The sequence below is a fragment of the Dermacentor variabilis genome, chromosome 6 (assembly GCF_050947875.1).
Source record: "Dermacentor variabilis isolate Ectoservices chromosome 6, ASM5094787v1, whole genome shotgun sequence".
In the NCBI taxonomy this organism is placed as follows: Eukaryota; Metazoa; Arthropoda; class Arachnida; order Ixodida; family Ixodidae; genus Dermacentor; species Dermacentor variabilis.
This window is the reverse complement of record NC_134573.1, coordinates 155,247,643-155,258,886: the sequence shown is the minus strand read 5'-3', so window position 1 is coordinate 155,258,886 and position 11,244 is coordinate 155,247,643. Positions and strand designations below refer to the sequence as shown.

General features: G+C 47.3%; 1 protein-coding gene across 1 annotated transcript; it reads left to right on the top strand.

The window, feature by feature from the left end:
* Positions 1–6,365: 6,365 nt before the first annotated feature.
* Positions 6,366–7,397, top strand: LOC142584412 (scoloptoxin SSD552-like). Its single transcript, XM_075694559.1, has one exon. The coding sequence runs from the start codon at positions 6,374–6,376 to the stop codon at positions 7,382–7,384; it is 1,011 nt and encodes a 336-aa protein (XP_075550674.1). The 5' UTR covers positions 6,366–6,373; the 3' UTR covers positions 7,385–7,397.
* Positions 7,398–11,244: the final 3,847 nt, after the last annotated feature.

The following is an 11,244-nucleotide window of genomic DNA, read 5'->3' as shown; positions in this document are numbered from 1 at the left end:
TGACGATAGAAGTTTAATTTTGGTATTCGACAACGTAATAGGGTAAAGATGACTTCAGTTTTTCTGGTGTGAAAGGAATTTGTAGGCCAAGGGAATAGGAGGTGTCGATATTCTGAAAAATTTGCTACAGCTGGGTTCAAGAAGTCTTGAGTAATTGTATATCTCCTGAATCTAGTAGTCGTCAGGTAAGCTATTGTAGGAAGTAATGGTAATACAGGGCCACTGAGGGCCGCTCTCGCGAGACTGTCAGCCATTTCATTCATGACTAATCCTTTATGTCCAGGCACCCAAAGCAATCTAATTAAATTTATGTGGGCAGGCACTAGAAAATGAAATGTACGTAAAAGGTTAGTGACACCATTCGCTGTGAGCGAGGAACATAAGGATAAAGAATCTGTTATAATTACTACCGCCGATGTTGACAGATTTAGTTTGCGTAAGGCTAGGACTACAGCCAGAAATTCAGCCAAAAATACGGAATAAAAGTCCGGAATCCTGATTGCAAATGACCAGTTTAGAGAGGGAGAGAAAATGCCAATTCCAGATTTTTCTTCACACTGTGAGGCGTCTGTCGCAATGACCGTACTTATAGCTAAACTCAATAAATGATCCTGTAATAAGCCGTTTAATATATTATAAGGGAGATGTTTTGCATTATTTGGGTAGATGTCATCAAATATAATTTCTAGGTTCTCTCGCACATCACAAATAGGCGGTACCTCCCAGAGACGTACATTTAAGGGATTTATCAATGTTTGTACGAAGACGACCTGTGGTGTATGAAAACGATGCCAGTGTACTCCGAAGAAAAGTGCAGGCTGAGAAATGAATATGTATTTCAATCTTCTAATAGGGGATTCATACAATTTCAAGACTGTTTGCACCGTCAGTAACCGAAATCTACACAATATTGAAGGCAACCTGACTTCTTGGTGTAATATGTTATTGGCAACATATTTCGGTAATCCGCAACACAGTCGTATGGCTTCCCGCTCAAGTAGAACAAGGGGACGTAATTTATAAGCTGGGGCACCAGAAAATAAAACACATCCAAATTCTAAAATGGGCCGCACATACATCTTGTATATCATTAAAAGTGGATCTCTCCGCATTCCGGACCGACTATTGCACAGCTTACGTAGCATACCAACTGCTCGTACTCCTTTTTTAACGATATGGTCAATATGGCCGAGCCAGTTGAGGGAACCGTCATATACTACACCTAAGTATTTCACAGACTCCACTTGAGGTATAGTCTCGAGGCGATAGGATATCGATATATTAACGGGATTGTTAAGAGGGAAAACCAATATCGAGGATTTTCTAACGTTAAGTGAAAGGCGAATTTTGTTTAACCAGGTTTCTATGGCGTTGAGGTAGTTTTGCAGTCGATAATATAGAGAGTGAATATCACTGTCTGATGCGAAGAAAGCAATGTCATCCGCGTATACGTATGTTTGTACATCTTGATGAAGAGGAATGGAACACATCAGAATATTAAATAGTAATGGTGAAGTGACAGCTCCTTGAGGAACACCTCGTGATTGACTATATATACTCGAGGAAACGCCTCTCAGACTGCAGTAAAATGTTCTTCCATTTAAAAATTCACCAATCCAGTTTGAAAAATAATTTGGAATCTCTATATTTCGCAATATATCTAATAAAATTAAGTGTTCTACACTGTCGTAGGCTTTGGAAATGTCTAATGTCACAAGGGCACATATTTTCCTCTGTCGCCGTGCTAATTTTATTCTACTTTCTAGGTCCACGTGAGCATGCCAAATTGAACACGATGGTCGGAATCCAATTTGGCAGGGGCTAAGCAAGTCCTTGTTCTGTATAAATTTAAGCATGCGGGCATATAGAATTCTTTCAATTAATTTAACCAAATTTGAAGTTAGCGCAATTGGCCTAATGTTATCTATTTTATATCCTTCCCCATGATTTTTAAGAATAGGGATGATTTTAGCAATTTTCCACGCAGACGGAATCCATGAGAAGCAAATTGAGTGATTTACAATAGCTAAAAGGTCATCGGGAGCTTCCTTAAATAAAATTCTGAGCATAGTAGATGTTACCCCATCCACACCGGGAGCTGAATCTGGAAGTCGCTCCACGATATCAGCCAATTCTAACATGGAGATTTCTGTAAAATCATCTGATGCCCTTCGTAAGCGAGAACCACTTGGCAAGACAGAAGAAAATCTAATTTCTAATCCCTTCGCGATTTCTTCTAGTGATTGTTTCATTTCATCGCTACTTAAGATTATAGAGTCAATAGTAATTTGACGCGGAAGAATTTTTCTACCGCGGAGAAAACGGAACAATGCACGCTTATTTTTATTGTTAGATAAGAAATCAAAATGCTTACAGTCGAATTCATCTTTGGCTTTAGAAACTGTATGTTTAAAGACAGCTCGAAAAAATTTATAGTCACTCCAATTTTGGGGACTCTGGTTATGCAATAATTTTTTCCAAGCAGCTTTTCTCTTTCTGTAGTCTCGAGTGCATTCTTCATTCCACCAAGGACTGTAAGAATTTCTTTTATTCAATCCAATCTCAAATTGAGCCTTTTTTTGAGAACTTTCCAAAGCGGAACAGATAATCGTGGTTTTTTGTTCTGTAGGCGCATCAGACAGAGATGAAAGAACATTTCGTAAGCATTTTTTAAAAATGTTGTAATTTATGAAGGTTCGAACCTGAACACCTATAAATGTTACCGGACGTGCAACGTCAAATACTATCGGAAGGTGATCACTGCTTGTCGAACAATCAATAGTCGACCAAGAAGTTACGGAGAGACTCGGGCCAGAGAATGTAAGATCTAGTGAAGAGTAAGATCGGCCTCTAACAAACGTAATAGATCCGGAGTTTACACACGTGAGGCGATTGTCCAACGACCAGTTCCACAATCGGGTGCCGCACAAATCTGTTCTTAAACCCCATGAGATATGGTGAGAATTGAAATCACCTGAGATCACAATGTCACGTCCACAAGAGTTAAGAACACTATCCAGTGTGCTAGTGTCCTGTACGCCAGATGGAAAATATGCATTGACTACGGTAAAAGGAGAACATCCCGGGAGAACCAATTTTATAGCTAGGATTTCACACTCTGGAGTAGAAACTTGAAATGAAATTTTAGCCTTATGGCAAATTTTAGATGAGATAAGTGTAAGTAATCCGCCACCTCTTGTAGGACGGTCTAATCGAAATGACCTGTAGAATTTCAGTTGAAAAGATTTCTCAGGTTTTAGCCACGTTTCTTGTAACATAATTAAATCAGGATTTAGTTGAGAAGTTAAACAAGTTAAATCTACTGATGCAGAATATAAAGAGCGGCAGTTCCACTGAAGCACTTTTAGTGATCCTATTTTTTGGAAAGTGCCGCAGTCGAAACTGCCTTCTGCAGAATGTTATCCTTTAGAACAACACTGGACTGACCTTTCTTCGCCTTTGAGTGAGGGCCGGGGGAGGAGTCTTCACTAATAGACGACATGGTTCTTTTATATGCTCGAGCATTTTGTTCTACCTCTGTCATCTCCAAATCTGTATTAATCAGATTACAAGTTGTAGGGCCCGCAGAAGAGGGATTTGAAAGTCCAATATCATTATTGCAAGGATTGGTGTATGATCTTTCATGGTTAGTTTGGTGCTCAGGATCAATTGTTTGCGTTGGTACAGGAGCTGGGCAGGTAGTTTGCATCAAATGAGATAAATGACTAGAAACGGCTTGGGAGATACATTCACCAAGGCTCATTGCCAACCTTTCCATAGCTTTTGTAACTGCCTTTTCCACAGCGGCCTCTATAGTTGCAGTAAGTGATCGGTCCGTGGTAAGATTTTGTCTACCTATTGTCCCCGCATAGCCAGATGCCCTTTCTTTCACAATGTTTATGGCCTCCATCCTAGAGCAGCGTCGACGATCAATTATTTCAATCACCTGTAACTCTTGAGCCCTAACAGAACAGTTTAAATAATTGGCTGGATGATTTCCATCACAGAGACAGCATCGCTCTTCTTGGGCATTACAATCACTTTGAGCGTGTTCTCCCCCACATGCGCAACAACGCTGTCTTGATTTACACCCTGCCATACTATGGCCGTATCGCCAGCAATTGCGGCATTGAATCGGACGCGATGCCAGGGGTTCAACTCTGAACACAAGGGGCCACACCTTTAGCTCTGACGGGCAGGAAGTTCCAGCAAAAGTCGCAATCACTGATTCTGTTGGGACCCGCTTATTGTCTACCACTCGAGTGCATCGGTAAACAGCAATTACTCCAGTCCCAGACAATCTCTCAAGTGTTTCAGCGGGAGAAAGATCAGCATCGACACCTCTGACTATTCCCTTAGTGCAGGCGAGGTGAGCAGGGATGAAGGAACTCACCGGTAATGACGCGAATGACGAGCACTTTAGCAAATCCGCGACACAGGACTGGTCTGGCGATCGACACACGATACCTCCGCGGCCGAACTGCCTCACTTCCGTGATGGTCTGGTATGAAGAGGTAGCAGCTTGCAGGGATTTCTGGGTCGCCTGGGGATTGGTTAGACGTATCAAGCCTCCATTTGAAGGAACCAGAGCCACCGGGATGTTGCTCACACCACTGCGGATGAACAAATCTAGAGGTAATTCATCCGTTGGAATAGAGGCCGCCCATGGGGACAAACCCCTGCCTGGGGAGTTTTTAGACATCCGCCTAGGAAGAAGGTGGCGTTAGAATTAGTGAGAGCTCAAGAAATAAGATTAGTAAAGCCTAATATCACCCAAAACCTGGCCAAGTGACAGAAGCCGAAGCGAACGGGGAGCAGGCAGCGGCAGTCCCGAAGAAGACTTCTTCTTCGGGTGAGCGGAGCTTCTTCTTCTACCTCGCCACCGAGCATGATGGGCTCGCCAGGCGAGAAATAGTGATACTGATGTCGATTCCTTAGATCTTCGCCTTGTGTATGGTCAAGTTGGCCTGAGGGACTTGAAACTACGGAGGGTTCACGGCCGCCGAGCTTTTATAACGGGCGGGTCTAATTAGTGCGTAATAAACGAAGAAAACAAGCATTAAAATACGATAATTTTATGTAAACCATTTAGGTGGTAGGAGCTACAAATGGAGCTAGCCAGGCCCCTGCATAACTTCCTTAACGAAGTCATTTTGATGAAATTGCTATCCCTCGTGTGCCTTTCTTGTGACTTTCTGCGTCTTTGGCAGATCAGTGCTGTTTCCTATAGTACGATGAACAAGCACATGGAAACACTGTTTGACTCACAAAGGGCACTGGATGGTTCAAAGTTCATCTGTTATCGAAACATCATTCTTACGCACAGAAAGTTATGCCGTGGTTTAGAAACTCCATTTGCGACTCCATCCGGCTGATTTCTAAACAGAATTCTGTGTTATTTACTTGCCTCTGTGTTATTTCGATATTTCTTCTTTTTTATTTTTATGAAAACCCACTATTTGTATTATCCACCCGGCTGTTCTAACAGCTCTGTTGCTAATATTGTCTCGGTTTCAAGTCACCACGGCCAACTTAAGCACACACAAGGCGAAGAGAAAGTGAAATTAAGCATTTTTATTCAGTTGTTTCTGCTGGGTTCGAAAGCGGAAGGGCGAGGCCGGGGAGCTAGTGCCGTAAAGCTCTCCTTTCCGTCAGAGGCAGGCCAGGCCTTGAACCGTTGCGGCGTACTCCCCCAACCGGACAGCCCAAAGTTGGTGTTCTATGCATTCGCTGAACAGTACAGCCTCCCACGGCTCAGGGGTCTTTATTTTAGCATTGTGGTTTATGCTGTGTCTGATATTGTTCGGAACTGATGGGCATGCTCATATAATGTGATGGAAGTGTGCAGGTGGCGTATTGCATGTCTTACAGTCTGATGAGTATGCTTCTGTGTGTATTCGGTGCTTGTGTAGTGGGGTAGGGAACGTGGTTACTTCTAGAAGCATCCATGTAATTTCTTGGCGTTTGTTTAATGATTGTCAGGAGGGGAGAACGAAGTGTCAGGGAGGACGAAGCAGTCCCCGCGCGTTGTGACGGTGAGTCTTCAGGGCCTCAACAGCCAGGCGGATGCCACAATAGACAAGTACAACAAGATGCAATGAGTGGACGAGTCGGCAACAAAACGTGAAAGAACTGGGCTACTGAGACGCGAAGTAGTCGGCATCATAATCAGCTGTGTGCAGAGAAAGAAGTGAACAGAATGGTGAACACTCAAGCCCTTGGTGAGGCTTTGGTAGGCCTGATTTTTGTGTATGAGAATTGATACGAATAAAAGTACTATCTATCTATCTATCTATCTATCTATCCAAATCACGACTCATACAGTTGGACAGAAAGATTGGCGTGGCTCAGAACGTAGAAGAAGAGGAAGACGATGGACAAGGCCTTGGTGCTGTCGCTGTGGTTCTGGTCTCAACTCGCCGCCGTCGGCCAAGAAACGCCCGCGTGCGCATCGTATCGCCAGAAACGGCCGACGCACACTACCTGTTCCGCGGTACGCAAAGAGTTCAAAATAGCCAGCGGCGAGGTGGATCTCCGAATAGACGACATCCTGTCGGCGCACAACCACTACCGCAGTCAACTGGCGCTGGGGCAACTCGCCGACTTCCCTCCGGCGGCCAACATGGTCGAGCTGCGCTGGGACAAAGAGATGAGCGACGTGGCCTTGGCGCTAGCCAGGCAGGGAACCGACGAGACCGGAGTGGCGAGGCACGACCTCGTGGAAGACCGCTTCACGTACGGCTTCCCCAGGACCGGCCAGAACGTGCTCACGGACCGCTCACGGAACAGGATGCCGTACATGAAGTGGCACGAGGTGATAACGGACTGGTTCGATCAGAACTTGCACTACGACGTCGCCAAGGTCGGCACCTACGAGGAGACTTTGCCGTCGAGCGACGCGTTCGCGCAGGTCGCCTGGGCAGCCACGTGGGCCGTCGGCTGCGGCTACGCTCAAGGGGAAATGACCACGCTCTCTTCCGAGCCCAAGAGACTAGTCGTTTACGTGTGCAACTACGGGCCCGCCGGCAACGAACTGAACAGGTCCATCTATCTTGAGGGTCCGGCCTGCTCGCGCTGTCCTCGTAACACGCGTTGCAACCAGTCGACGGGGCTCTGCGTACTGCTCGACGGGGTGTGGTCGCTTGACTTCAGGGGACGTGAGGAGCCGCCTCAGGAAAACGTGCTACCGACGCCCTCAGCTCCGGCAGCGTCGAGCTCGCCTCCGACCGTCACACCCCGTTCAATAGCGGCAGCGATAACAAGCGTCGCTGCTCTTGTGATTGCAGCGGTAGTTCGAAAATCGGGGGACTTGAGAATCACGCCTGTCACTATTGCTGCCTGCTGCGGACTATTATTGGCTCAGCGACCTAATCGGGAAGACTAAAATAAATCTACTTTGCGACTATTACTTTATTTTCTAGAACCTGAACAGAAAGACACATTGCCATTTGTTGGGCGTGTTGGTAAATTGAAAGCATATTTAGCGCCAGCAAACAAGGATGGAAGGGAGACGACAACACAATGCGCTAACTTCAACAACTTGATTTTCAGGAAATACACCTATATAACCCATGCACAGTTACGCCACCTTATCCAAATCTTACCCATCCAAGAAAGTCGTCTCCTTATCTAACAGGTCGATTGAAGGGGCACTAACACAAGTGTCTCTATTCCGCCAGATAGTCTGAGCTTCAATGATCTCTCGCACGTCTTTATCTTTGTGCTTCGCAAGAACCCGGCAGGATTCATACACCGGCGCACAGCCGCATTCTTGACAGTGGGTTGACAGATGACTGTATTGCTTATTTTTCACAGTTTGGTAATGTTCCCGTAATCGGTCATTAAGACATCTCCCTGTCTGTCCGATGTATTTTTTCCCACAGGACAGCGGAAGCTTATATACAACAGTCTCTACGCATCCCACTGGCGCTTTTCGATGATTCGTAGAGCACCCGGCACCTGGCTTACGGTACGGGTCTGTCAATCGACATATTTTTGCCAGCTTTTCTGGTGCGGAAAAGACCACTTTTGTGTCCACCCGGCTAGCCATTTTCTTAAGTTTATGTGACGTTCTATGCAGGTAGGGCACTACCGCTACCTTCCTTCTACGTTCCGTCCCTTGATTTGCCGTGTCCTGAATTGTGCTATCTGACCTGCACCTTTTTAGCAGCCCCTCGACGACCGAAACTTGCACTGTTTCCGGAAACCCTGCTGCTGATAACCTTTCCGATTGATCCATAAGGCTTGTATAGATCTTGTGGTGGCAAGACTTCTTTAGAGCATTTCCAAAGCACAAGTTGGCAATGCTCCTCTTGACGAGCTTCGAGTGGGCTGACCTATACCATAACAGGGGCTTATTAGCTCTAGGTTTATACTCCCAACACGTGTGCCGTTCCATGAACTCGAGCTGAATATTTAGGAAGCGCAGCACGTTATTGGAGGGCTCTTCAATCGCGCGAGTAAGTGGGCCTTAGCCCGCTTACTGGCTCATGAGACGTACGAATCGCGAAACCAGACGTCGTTTAGCTCTTCTCTTCAATGCCTGCTCGTCGAATGTGCGCTCAGAGTACTTGAAAAAAAAATTATTCTGCCCAGGGGGCTCCCTAGCTGAAATGGAGCAAGCTCTACAAGCGGCCTTGGACGAGACGGAGGCTTACCGCGAGGACACGGATCTCAAGCTGTCTACGAGTAAATCGGAGCTGTTACTTTACAGACCCGCAAGGCAAGGAGTTATGGGTCTGACACCTCTGCACCCGTGGTATTATACGCGCATAATGGGCAGAAAATTCCTAGAGTCAACTCAGTTAAGATCCTTGGCCTGCTCATAGACGTGAGGGGCCGTAATTACAATTACCCACGTTACAGCCGAGACGGAGACTATGTTGCGGTTAATTGCTAGGGTGTCCAACCGAAAGAAGGGGTTAGGTGAAGACTACCTCCTTCGGATGTAAAACGCGTTTCTCATGAGTCATATTAACTATGTGGCGTCAGCTCTAGTATGGACAAAAACGGAAAAGACCAAATTAAATACCCTCACGCGCAAGAGCATGAAGAAAGTGCTAGGCTTGTCTATTGCCACGAGCTCCGACAGGCTAGATCAACTCGGGATGCACAATAGCATAGACGAGATCATAGAAGCACAGGTCACTGCCCAGGTGGTTAGGCTATCGTCGACCAAAGCTGGCAGGCGAATTCTCGACGAGGTTGGAATGGCTCCTAGGATAATGGAGGACCGGCGCATAACATTGACACGAGAAACGAGGGCGACCTACCTCGTGAGGCCCTTCCCACGAAACGTGCATCCACAGCATAACGAGGGCAGACGTAAAGCCCGTGCACGAGCCATCTTGAACAAAGTTAGCGATGACAGAGACTCCGCGGTTTTTGTCGATGCGGCGCAGTACGGGAACAGGAGAGTGTTCGCGTTGTCGGTTGTAGACGGACGGGGGGTGCTTCGCTCCTCGGCCTCGGTCAGAGCGGCCACCGCGAGTATAGCAGACCAAATTGCGGTTGCGCTGGCCTTGTGTGACCCAGAGCGTTCCTACATTTACACCGACTCAAGAGACGCAATCAGAGCTTTCGAATCGGGTAACCTCGCACGAGAAGCGGCCTCTATTCTAGAGAAAACGGCTTGCCCCGGTACTCAGTTTATCACATGGTTCCCCGCACACATCCGGACGAACGTTCTCGAGGGCTTCCCAAACCTCAACGAGCTGGCCCACGACCGTGCGCGAGAACTCACGCGCCGCGACGGTCTCAAGGCTCCGGAGGGACGGGAAGGGACTCAGCAGAACGATCCACTCCTCACATTTAATGAAATTACTAAACATTACCAACTTGGTCGGAGAATTTATCCTCTGCCTCACCCGAAGCTCAGTAGAGGTCAGTCAGCTACTCTTAGAATGTTGCAGACGGGATCTTTCCCGTCGCGGGGATTCCTCAGCAGGATGTACTCAGATGTGGACCCTTGTTGTCCGGACTGCAGTGAAACGTTTTGTTCTATGGCTCACATGCTCTGGCGATGTCCCGCGTTGCCTAACGACTTCCTCTCCAGCGAAGCCGAATGGGAGGAGGCCATCAGAAGCATGGTACTCCAAAATCAAACCCAGGCTATCCAGAGGGCCCAGGAAAGGGCGGAGCGTCACGGCGTTCTGTCCTCTATGTGGGTGCGGCCAGCGGCTACAAAAGCCTCCCGTTAGGAGGTCCTCACAGTAGCTTCTCAGGATTAAATTAAGTTCGTTGTCTGTCTGTCTGTCCGTCCGTCCGTCCGTCCGTCCGTCCGTCCGTCTGTCTGTCTGTCTGTCTGTCTGTCTGTCTGTCTGTCTGTCTGTCTGTCTGTCTGTCTGTCTGTCTGTCTGTCTGTCTGTCTGTCTGTCTGTCTGTCTGTCTGTCTGTCTGTCTGTCTGTCTGTCTGTCAGCTGCCGCACTGCGAACAGCTGTCGAATGAACATGTGCAGAACGTTTATGTGAACTCCTCCGTCATACGATTTCTTTTTCACCCTAATTACACTGCTCTTCCGTAATTTATATGGGCATTCCAGGCACATTTCTACGGCCCCCGTCACCGTGAAGTTCCGTACAAAGTCCAAGGGCAATAAAATCTTCGCCGCACGTGGTATGCTGCATGTGCGAGTGAACGCGTGTGAGGGAGGGCCTAGAATCGCTTAACAATCGCAGCTCAAACTCGCGCATGCAAGAGAGGAAAGCGGGGAGGAAGCGCGTCGGCCTACTGGCTAACTCAAGGCTAGGGGGAGGTTGGGGAGGCGGAGGCGCTTTCTACTCTGGGCGGCCCGGGTGGGAGCGCGCGAACACCCGGGCCGCTGTATCTTGAGAGCCATCAGCGATGGACACGAATCCGCCGCGCACTGTGTTTTCGCGGCTTAGTTCGCGTTGCTGCGACACGGAGCACGAAGTTAATTCGCTCGCTGCTGCTGCCTGGCTTCCTCACTCCAGCGTTTCAACAGCTAGTTTCCGCGGTTATCGAGTGTGGTGTGTTCATGCTTGCTTGTGCGCGCGTGACAACGTACTTATTTAATTTACTTAGTAAGCCTATATTTACGAGTGTACACGGCCGATAAATATACTATCCGTATGTCTTATAGCTGTCCACTAATTCGCTATAGCAATCGATGCTTTGCGGTTCGGCAAAACCACAACTTTTTTTCGTTATTCTTGGGAACAATGGTTTCCGGCTACTTCTAAGGTTATAAATAATAAATGCCACCTTGACTGCTGTTACGAAGT

Excerpts from the sequence above, each read along its gene's own strand:
- LOC142584412 (XM_075694559.1), top strand. The coding sequence starts at position 6,374 with ATGGACAAGGCCTTGGTGCTGTCGCTGTGGTTCTGGTCTCAACTCGCC.